This window comes from Rhea pennata, chromosome 3, assembly GCF_028389875.1.
Source record: "Rhea pennata isolate bPtePen1 chromosome 3, bPtePen1.pri, whole genome shotgun sequence".
NCBI classification, from domain to species: domain Eukaryota; kingdom Metazoa; phylum Chordata; class Aves; order Rheiformes; family Rheidae; genus Rhea; species Rhea pennata.
This window is the reverse complement of record NC_084665.1, coordinates 72,379,696-72,390,907: the sequence shown is the minus strand read 5'-3', so window position 1 is coordinate 72,390,907 and position 11,212 is coordinate 72,379,696. Positions and strand designations below refer to the sequence as shown.

The window sequence follows — 11,212 nt, the reverse complement described above, 5'->3', positions numbered from 1 at the left end:
TTAGCTGGATGGAGCAGAGGGGAACTCTGGGAATTTATCCAAAGGCAAGTTGTTAAGGAGGCCTGTTATTGTTTTGTATCTGTTTTCCATATTGAATAGTTATTTACTTAAATTTGTAATTCAGTCAAATAAAATTTATTTTACTTTTTATCTAAATCTCAGCTGATACTGGTGTGATTGCAGGGTATCACAACAAATGAGAAGCTTCACTGTGGACAAATAGAACAAAATTACATTGAGTTACTCCAAAAGTTTATTAAATCCAATCCCACAGACTACATACTTGTCTTTTGTTATGCTGCAAGGATTTAGCTTGAGAGTGATTATACTGAATGTCAGATAGTGTCACTTAGTAATTGTTAGACAGTCTCCATGGCATATTCTAAAGCTATAGAAAGAGAATATGACACTTAGATATCTCCTGTATCTTTAATACTGTGCAAGTTTGGATTGATGATGATAAAAATCATTCCCTATCTTTGTTATACCATAGAATCCTTGGGCCTTATTACAGGGTAGTACTCTGTAGTACTGTAGTACAGGCTAATACTCAAACTGAGCTGCTCTGAACACCAGATCTATACAAGTCTTCCAGAATTAGTTGCAACAACTCAAATGCAAGACATCCAATCTCCTTAAACCTATGGGCTATTTATTCTTCTGCTTATGCACGTAAGGTTTGATTGTTTTAACTTAATGTGTTCAGTTTATCTATATGCCTTCCAAATTTTTCTCAGAATTATTGCCCAGAAAATAATTGGTTGATTATTTAGAAGACTATTTCTTTTTTCCTCTATGTGTGACTTTATATTTGACCATGCTAAAATTTTAAGTCTGGAAAGCTGTTGTCTTGTATTGATTTTACAATAACTGGACAGCTATTGTAAGTGATTCTTAATATTAGACACTTGTTATACTTTTTGGATTTTTTTTAATAGTTTTTCTCTTAAGCACAAAATAAAACAAAGGCAAACATTAAAATAACTAAGGGACTAATGGTACAATGTTAAAACAGTTGCGTTTTCAATAAGTAGAGTTGGGAGCTGGGAATGTAGCTGGCTTTAGTGAAGCCTAATTCTTTAAGAAGAGTCTCAGACTTTGGAGTCCTTTAAAGGGTAACTGTAGTAATAATAGATCATAAATAGCAAATGCTAAAATACCTTAAAAAGTGGAGAAAACCTTGGAGATATTTAGTTGTATTTGCTTTCTTCTTTAAACCATTGTAGTCCCACTGTCTTACAGGCTTAACCAATAACAATAAATGTTTGATAGTTCATAATGAGATATTTGTGCATAGTCAGGACTCTCCTAATTTCACATCACACCCACTTGTAACCTAAGGGAAAGTCTGCAAGAGTGAAGTGAACAGTCAGTTCACCAGTTATCAAGAAACACCAGAATTAAATCTTAACTAATGCTCTGATGTTATCCTGTCCTGGCATTATTTTAGCTGAACTTTTACAGCAGGCAAGAAGTCTACTGAACATGCTCCTAACCTTTGCTTAAGGTATGCCTTGTTCTTAGAAGGCATCTGGTGTGAACACACCTCCTCTGCTCCTGCCTGCATTACTGTGCCTGCTATAGGATCCTCAGTTCCAGCAAAGCCCGGCAGCACAGAACTTAGTTTGCACTGCTGCTTTGTAGGTAGGGCCATTCTATACCACTTGTGCAGCCACACAAATGCCTTCTCCCTGAAACATTTATCATCTTTGTTTAAAGTAGGAACTATCAAAAAGGGCAGTAGAATGTCCTCAACTATAATTACCTCAAGTGTGCTCTAGTTATCTAAGACATTTACCAATCCCACTAATAAACTATTTCAGTGTTCTTGGTGAGTCACAGAAAATAACTAGGTTTAGTCTATTGGTGTGCTGTTCTTTAGGAATCCACTTGAGAGAGCTTCTTGGTCAGCCTTTTCTAAGACATGAGCCTTGCAACCATTTTGTGCTGCCCAGTTCTTCCTCAACAAGTGCAATATTTTTTCAAAGACTGACATGTAAAAGGAGGAAATGAAGCCAACCTGAGGCTGAGAGCCTCATTCTCTGAATGTGGGAGGGTGTGCGAAACAGGAATATAATGGGTAGTAAAAGGTAACTAAAAGCAATTTTGTGTTTTGTATTCAAAGACAGGTTAGGGCAGTCCCACATTCACCCTGGATGGCCGTTAGAAGCAAGGATTATCTATTACACTGTGCAATCTTGCCACAGCTTTGACCTGCTTATTTATGTCTTTCAAGCAGATTCTAACAGAGACCTCAAATGTGCTGACATATGCTGCTGAAGTGGTGTAAAGACTTTAGTGTAATGAGAAGGTAGCCCAGGGTGTCCAGAGGGGAATCTCCAGTGACATCTTTCATCACACAGGCTTTTCTACTGGCAGGTACATAGTCTGTTATAACCTTAAAAAAAACTCTACTGACAATGTAAAAAAACCGTCAACCTCATCTCTGAGATGCAAACTAAAATTCTCACCAGGTCAGTGTATTTCACACTTTTATCCCTGTTCTAGCCAGCGTAGCATTCACACAGCTCAAAAAGATGATTTGTACTAGCTGATGACATTAACACAACTCTCATATAAGGACATACAAGCAAATATGGGCCATGAGATGCAATGGAAACCGTTCTGGGTAGTGGCTTGTTGCCCCACATAAGTGTCAGTAATGGGACGTTTCCTAGTGCTGATTTTTCCTGCTTCCAATTCATCACTAAAACAGAAAGCTAGGATCTCACTATAATAAAGCCTGGTGCGATGACTTGGGCAATCTGTCTAAGCAGCAGAAAGAACATGGACATTTCAGCACATCCTGTTTTACATCCAAAGCATGGTGCAAAGTGTTAAGGAATATGTTTTGCTTAAGACTGTGTACTTCTGTTAGCTAAGTGTGTTCAGAAATTCTGGTAGAATTAAGCCATAAGTGTAAGTGTGAATGCTTAAATTATGAAAAATCCTGAAGTGGCTACCTCCCAAGGCCAGGCTGCAGTACTATGTAGAAGAAGGTATAGGACATACGTGTCCTTAAGGAGTCCGGCTACCAGCAGTGAAGTTAATTCAGGAGTTTTACCTCACACAGAGTCCATGAGGATGGTACTAAGCAACATGACTCAATGAGTATAGAGAGGAAGGAGCTCTGTCAGGACTGTGTGCGTACCCAGGAGGATCAACAGAGGCTCCAGGTTATCTGCAAATAATACCTACATAAACAATATGTCAGTACCAGGCCATAAGACGTTGTCAGCTCAGGAGGATATTGGTAAAACTATTTAGGAAGGTTTTGATTATGATGCATATCAGATGAAATAGATGAGTGACAAGGTCAGTTTGCATATACCCACACATCAACTGCCTGGGCAACAGTGATGAAGCTCTGTGAGGCAATGACTGCAGTGGTTGGCCTGCTGGGGTGAACATTGCTAATTTCTTGAGAATGTAGCTGTGTTGAGAAAACACAGTTCCCAAACTGAACTGGAGTCATTAATGGTATCTGTGCACAACATCAGCTCCATGTGCACCATACCATGACAATGCCAATGACTAAGGATATGCCTCATTCACTTCTGAGGCTCTGGTTGACTACAGAGATTAGATTGTGGACATCAGTATGAGATGTACCAGTAAGCTGGTATTCTATGCATATCTTGGAGACGCAGCATTTATTTACTAGGATAAAAGAGGACTTGTTTCCTTCCAGCCTTATGAAAAACTGTTGGGAGTCTGTTATTTCAAGTGATCTTCTTACTGTCCCTGAGTTTCTGAGCACTAGTCAAAGAGTCTGACAGAAATACAGATCAGAAAAGCAGGCCATACATCAACTGAGCAACTGCAGGAGGGCATAGATGACCATTGACACTTGTATGTGTCTGTCTGCACTTCAAAGTAGGTGGATGGGAGCTGAGGTTAAAGAGAAATAGATTCATTGGTCCATATCCCTCGTTCGATTATCAAGACCAACCAAAACTGTATGAGATGTTAAAAAGAATTAGAATTATATCCCTAGCAAGAGAGAGAGGGGAGGTCTTTCTGAGGAAAAATCAAAGAGTAACAAATTAAAATAAAAACTAACCCAAAGCATTCACTGCCTACTGAAGGAAATGCAAATGACAGTCAAAAGCCAATTAAAAATATTAAGAAAATACAATTATTTATGCTTCTATTTATAGCTTGACCAGGCAGAAAATTTGCTGAGGTTTGTTCTGAAGTTACAGAAAATCCCTTTTACTTAGTTCCTGAGTTTTGTTAGGATTGCTAAAGAGCTAGATTCATGCTTCTGGAATCCCTTAGGTATGGAAAAGCTGACATCAAGGCTTGTCCCACAAAGCCAGGCTACTTTCTTAAAAACACTCAAGAGATAAGGTCAATACCAATTTATTCAAGTGCCTTGAATAAATTTCAAAGAACAACCTGAAGAACAAAATCATTTCCCCTCTGGCAGAAAAAAAATCTTATAGCTGAAATAGTTTATGCTCTTTTCTTCCTTTATCCTTTCTGAAAGTTTCCAAATACTGTCTTTTTGTTTTGGAGGCAAGAGGTAATCTGCAGTCAACAAAAGCAAATAGCAAATTCAGACAGCACTGGGATAAAAACCATATGATGGTAGGGGATTGTGATTTCTTCTTATCCAATGCCAAACAGGATTTCCAAAATCTTAATGGGAAAGCCTTTAAAGGAGAAGAAGATGTTTTGCTATAGTGATGTGATCCTGCATTTTTATTCTGTAGAGTATTTCGTGTTTGGTGTCTGCTTCTCTTTTTTGTTGGTGGTTACTTTATTAGAGACAACACGGGTCTGTGGGGTGTCCCGCTAAGGCGACGTGGCACACGTAATATGGTGCCGTACATGAATGCAGTGCTCTCCCTTCTCCGTTTTCGCTTGGGGTGCGAAAGTGGGAGCACTTCTGCTGTGACCATCACCCTCCTTTCATGCTCGGCTGTTTCCGAGCGGGCACGCTGGGACCCTCTTGCGAGGCCGCGATGACAACGAGGGACGTGGGCTTCGCCTCGCCAGCCTCTCTCTCTTTGGGGCTGTCAGCAGCTCGGCAGCGGGGCTCAATGTCCCTTTGTGCATCCTTCCTCCGGGGCCGCCTGCGCTTGCCAAGGCCCCCTGAAGGCCCCGGGGGCCTCCGCGGGCGCGGTTAGGGCGGGGGGGGGGGGGAGCTGGGGGAGCGCCCTACCCCGGCGGGGCGGGGAGGCGCCGGCCCCGCCGCCCCCGGCCCGGGGCGGTCCCGGGGCGGGTCGCGGCTGCCCGCCGCCCCCGCCGCGTCCCCAGGGCCGCCCGCCCCCGCCGCCTATATCTGGCGCGGAGCGGCGGGGCGGCCGCAGCGGCGCTCACCCGGCACCTGCACCCCGCGACCGCGATGGTCGAGGCTTTCTGTGCGACGTGGAAGCTGGTGGACAGCCAAAATTTCGACGAGTACATGAAGGCGCTGGGTAGGTACGCCGCCGACTGCCCAGCCGGCGCTACATCGGCCGTGCGCGGCGGCGAGGTTTTCAGGAGACAGCGCATTTGGACTTTTGCAGGACACTGGAAAAAAAAAACACACACACACACACATACACATATATGTACATAAGCTACTTGTGGAGCCGAGCCAGGGGAGAGGGAATGCGGCATGCGCCGCCCCGTCCGGGCTGCAGCTGGAAATGGGGAAGGTGTGGGTGGCTTTGCCCGCAGCTGGTGGTTTGTGTCACTGCTTCCCTCTGGAGCAAAGTGAACCTGATGTCGGTCATTCGCACGGGGCGGGGGCTGCACTGTGCTCGTGTGAGTTACCCGGCCTGAGAGAGCTGCCGAAAGATGCCACAGATGTAGAGAGAGAGTATGTAATAAGGGCAAGTTCTGCCTGCAGATAAGCTAAAACCGATCAAAACCCATTACACTGGAATAATGAGTTTCATCTGCAGAAGCAGAAAGGGCTGTCAGCGATTCAGTGGCATTGTTTTGGCATGCTGTGCTATTGAGTGAGCAACACATGGAGGTAACGGAAGATACAGAGCTACAGAAGTGTAGAAGGATACATGATGGATAGTTTGGGTCTAAGGAGAAAAGTGAAGCAGAAAGTAGTATTTTCGTGTGATAACTTAAAGATGTAGAGCAGGGGAAGAAGCTTTTGTACTTCAATATATGGCGAAAAAGATGTTTGAAACCTCCATGTCTGATGGATTTCTGTTTTCCCTTGATGGTTTAGGAGTGGGGTTTGCTACTCGGCAGGTGGGGAATGTGACTAAACCCACCGTGATTATCAGCAGTGAAGGGGACAAAGTAGTGATCAGGACTCAGAGCACTTTCAAAAACACAGAAATCAGCTTTAAACTTGGAGAGGAATTTGATGAAACTACCCCAGATGATAGAAACTGCAAAGTAAGTGAATTTTCAGCCTGCCGTTGTTTCTTTTGCTTTTCCTGTCACTCCCCCTTACCCTCTGAAGGTCTTATCTCTCAGAATGGCAGGGTCAATGGAAGAGAATGTAACTTCTGCTACAGCCAGTTGTAGCACTGTGAAGGACACGGAAAAGGACAAGACTGCATCTTGCTTCTATGCACAACAACTTGTCTGAAACAATATAATATATCTGCAGCTCACTTTCTGCCTTCCAATGTGGAGGATTTCTGTTAGCTCTTCATTTATCTTTGTACCAAAGTAATTTAAATCTAAAGCTCATTTGGCATGACTTTTTCCGACCAACATGAAGGAACATCTCCCTGCTTCAGTGAGGGCTTAAAGTAAGTGTTATCCTGAAGAGCATCTGAAACTGTGGTTCATGTAGGACTGGGATTTACAGGAAATAGCTCATTTCATCCTTTGATATAAATAAGAATTGTATGGAGCTCTTATTTAAAACAAGGATGATTCATGGGTTTGGTTTTAAAATGGCTAGGACTGCTTTGTGATTCTAGATCCACATGCATCTATTGAAGAGAATTCAGTAGAATACTGTACACTCCATATGTGAGTAGAATCTCAAGTACTCCAAATAAATGAGTGTCTTTGTGTTTTTTGGTATCTCACAGTCAGTTGTGACCCTGGATGGAGACAAGCTAGTACATGTACAGAAATGGGATGGCAAGGAGACAAACTTTGTTAGAGAAATAAAGGATGGCAAAATGGTTATGGTAAGTATAAAGATCACTGAGCCTTTACATACACTGCTAACACTCCTTATTTACATTTATCTCAAGCTTTTTGAACAGACAGTGTTACTTACACAAAACTTAAAACTGATTGTTGAGGAAAGCTGGCAGAGAATTTTCAAGTGTTTATTTTCTTTGTTTTGCATTTTGTTTTGACAACTGAAAAAATGCTAATGGTTTTAGCTAAGCCATATTATTTATTTCCAGGGAGTATCAATCCTTTCTATTGTTTATGTAAATACCCAAGCAAAACAAAATACAGGTCTGGTGAGCTGCAAAATATATGACATTTGTGATTATATAGGCAATAATCCATTTTGGATCAGTGCTAATTTAGATTTAAGATTTGCTTTATATGTGTAAATAATATTTAATTACGTAGAGTAAGTATTTCCCTAGGATAATATAACTGAAATACTGTATGAGATAGTAGCATTTTCACCTTTAATAGTAAAGGGATTATTCTTTCCACTTTTTTTAAAGGCTATGACTAAAATAGCAATTTTGTGTGAAGAACAGCCTTTTTTGTTTCAGATTCACACCCTTCTGAATTTTCAGGAACACGAGTATGGCATGAAAACAATTGCACTGAAGTTGCTAAATCTAATGTCTGGATACTTTTCATGCTTATTTTTGGCACAGAGATGTAACTTTCTGAAATAAAATCTCTTCAGCCATGTTAATTTATGTGTTTTGGCTACTGGAGAAAAACAGTTCAGTTTTCTAAATGTTTCAGAGAGGGTCTGTGTAGATTTTTAAAATATAAAACTTAAATTTAAAATTTAAATTCTAAATTGTAAAACCTTGTTTAGTTTTAATTATTTCAGCTCTACATAATTAAAACCTTAAAGCATAGAGTCAGTGCAACACATTGTGACAGGAGAAATATATATTTTGTTTTCAAAAACAGATATACAAATACACTGAAACCACACTGTGGAATTTGAATACAGTGAGATGCCTCAGAAAGTAGCTCCAAAACTCAGACACTGTAGTTACTGTTTTTATGCAACTGCAGTAACTATAATATTTAGTAGTTTTAGCTACATACATGCACAGAATGCATTTATTTTAATATGAGATTCTCCTTTAGTATATGCTGAAGATAACTGTATGGACTATGGATACAGAGTCTTGGAATCTTAGATTACACATTTTGCAATGTGATCAACTTTGAGAAAATGAATGTTAAATCTGTATTACAGAATGCTATATTTAAGAACTTACATTCACAAAATTAGAAAAATTAAATGGTCACTTCTAATCTCACTTAAGTTGACTTGTAGAATGTATATTATGTGTTTCTTGAGTTTGAAAGTAACAAGGAGAATTATTATTATAGGAACCATAACTTCAAGTTTTTTGCCTCTTATTCATTTAAAATATGAATAAGAGGCAAATAATAATATCTAGACCAATTTGTTTTTTTATAAATTACATAATGTCTTGTCCTACTATGGACTTCTTAATATGTGTTACGTAACTGTGGAAAATGGTCCAGCGTCTAACATGTCTATGTTTTCCTTGGACTTGCAGACTCTTACTTTTGGTGATGTGGTTGCTGTTCGCCACTATGAAAAAGCATAGAGTTTACCTGACCTCTGTCCATATGTTACTTCTGCTGGATGGATTAATGTACTGTCCATAACTGAGCATAGCTAAAATGCACATTTCTGGCATGAAAGGTTAATAAAAGGGTTGGGGGAAAGGGTTGGTTTTGTAGAAAAGAATTTTTATGCCATCAAATTGGCAAGCTTGTTTTGTAAAGTGCAACAGGTTAAACTTTGCATTAAATCTCTGAAACAATTGCCTCTCTTCTTTTTTTAATAAATGGAACATACTTGATTTTTGAAATCAAGAGCAAACAGAAATTAAAATGTTTTTTAAACCTGTGCTCCTTTTGCCCAGTGCTTTGAGGGGACATATCTTAAATTTCTTTTTCTCAGTAAAAGAGCAGAAAAGTATATTTTAAAAAATTGTCTGGCAGTCTCTGCATTTGATATAAAGTACATAGGAAATGAAAATTTGCCTTCATTCTATGTAATAACTTCTTTTTGCTGGAGAAATCTACAGCCCCTATCTTTATATGTGTAGGCAGATAGGTAAGAGGACACATGAGCACTACTTTCCCAGCACAAGCCAGCTTCAGCACTTAACTTCACTTGAAACTTTATCCAGTGTCTACTAAGGTCAATAGAGAGACCTCCTTCAGTTTCAGTGAGGTTCTTGCATTTTTATTTTTAATAGAGTTATGAGAGTTTTTTGGGATTTTGGGATTTGTTTGCTTTTTATTATTTGCTAATATTCAAAAGATTAAAGTAAATTGGACTGCAAAGATGGAAGGATGGGATGAAAGTACAAATACAGGGCAGGACTGGGGCAACCTGAAGTACAGAACTATCTTCCATCAATCACCATAGGCGTAGGAGAAAAACACAGGGAATATAGTACAAGATAAAGGCGCCGAGTTTCCTCTCCCTTAGCTGTATGTTTCATAGCTAATCTGCACTGGAGGTCATAATTTACACAGTGAGCAATGTAAAATAAAATGCTGCTTAAAAGAGATTAAAAAGAAGAAAGAAATTAAAACCTTATTCGTGAAAAAACTTAAAGCTGTAGTGGGGAAAAATCTGCCCTATACTTCAGCTTAGTTCTTAAAGCAGGACAAAGACAACTGAAACATGTTGCTGACATCCTTCAGATCTCCTGCTTGGTATAATGGGAAGTCACACTGGCTTCTTGCTTCCTTGGATAGTTTTCTTCCTTAAGGGCTAGGATTACATGGATAGCTTATCTCACTTGTCTAATAAAAGTTAAGACACAACTTTTGCCACTAAGCAACAAGAATACATGATAATTTTCTAGTGGGTCCACTTTTTCACACAGAAGCTGCCTCAAAGGAACATCCCCATCCATTTTCTTCTCTGTAGAATACTATAGATCTTTGAGAAAACAGCTTCCTTAATTATGATCCATAGTAAGTATGTTTTATTTGGTGGATATTGAGCATTTAAAAAATCTAGGAACTACCTTTTTCCATCAGAGAAATGAAAAGTAGAACTTGCTTCAGTGGTATGTGGAACTGGATTCTGCATGTTTGGGGCTCTTCAGCCTTTATCATACAAGTATGTTTAAACAGTCTCCTCTCTCCTTAGCTTTTACTAGCTTATTTAAATCTTAATTTCAGTGCCTAATATGGGTTACCTATGTCTTCCCTCCATTATAGGTTATTCCCTCATATTCATCAAATAACTGTATTTCCCAACCCCTCCCTTCCCAGAAAACTGGGAACAGATACTTTTAATCGTCAGGGAAAGCAGACTTGGATGTCCATTACTGGTATTCATTTTCATGAGAAGTGATTAACAGGGCCAGGGATGAAAAAGAATAAAGGTTTTCATTAAATATGAGAAAAGCAGAGATAGATTGGCAAGACCTGCTTTACGCATCACATAATGGAATAGTAAATATTTTACGTTACAGTCGCTTTTAAACAGTTACTTTTCCTACACATGTATGCTCTATTGGAAACATGTAAAACCATCAGAAAAGCTTACCAGTGGAGACTTTTGCCATCCCAAAGATAAACAGTATTAATGTCAATAAGGGATAAGAAAAGTGTTATTTGTGAAATGCCTGTGGCCCTATTCAGAAGGGGGAGTGGAAAAGTGGTTTTCATCACCACCGGCGTTTCACATCACTGGGCCCAGCGGAGCAAAGTGATGCCGTTAACCAGGAGCGTGCGTGCCTGAAGGTGCTAGTCTGACCTAGTGCTACAGAGATATACTGCAGGGCCAAACACGTTCCTGGAGGACAAATTTCAGCCACAGATCACCAAACACTTAAAAAAGCATAAGCCCATTGCTACCAGCCCAGAGGGAGGTAGGGTGGCAGAGACGTGACAGCGAGGGGCCACAGGACACAACGAGCTGGCGGCCGAGTGACCCGCGAGCTCCCACTTTCCTGCCCGCCGCGACCTCCCGTCCGCTGCGGCGGCTCTTTTAAAGCCCTTTTCCCCGAGGGCCGCCTAAAATGTGGCAGGAGAGCGAGCTCAGCCCCGGTGGCACTGAGGGTGCCTTCCCTGAGGG

At 40.4% G+C, this 11,212-nt stretch overlaps 1 protein-coding gene across 1 annotated transcript; it reads left to right on the top strand.

The window, feature by feature from the left end:
* Window positions 1-5,298: 5,298 nt before the first annotated feature.
* FABP7 (fatty acid binding protein 7) lies at window positions 5,299-8,931 on the top strand. Its single transcript, XM_062570923.1, has 4 exons — window positions 5,299-5,426; window positions 6,182-6,354; window positions 7,005-7,106; window positions 8,661-8,931. The coding sequence occupies exons 1-4, from the start codon at window positions 5,354-5,356 to the stop codon at window positions 8,709-8,711; spliced, it is 399 nt and encodes a 132-aa protein (XP_062426907.1). The 5' UTR covers window positions 5,299-5,353; the 3' UTR covers window positions 8,712-8,931.
* Window positions 8,932-11,212: the final 2,281 nt, after the last annotated feature.

What these genes read in the sequence shown, in the direction of transcription:
- FABP7 (XM_062570923.1), top strand. Translation starts at nt 5,354, where the DNA reads ATGGTCGAGGCTTTCTGTGCGACGTGGAAGCTGGTGGACAGCCAAAAT. An exon ending in CAGATGATAGAAACTGCAAA is followed by an intron (nt 6,355 to 7,004) that starts GTAAGTGAATTT and finishes GGTATCTCACAG; the next exon opens with TCAGTTGTGACCCTGGATGG. An exon ending in AGGATGGCAAAATGGTTATG is followed by an intron (nt 7,107 to 8,660) that starts GTAAGTATAAAG and finishes TTGGACTTGCAG; the next exon opens with ACTCTTACTTTTGGTGATGT.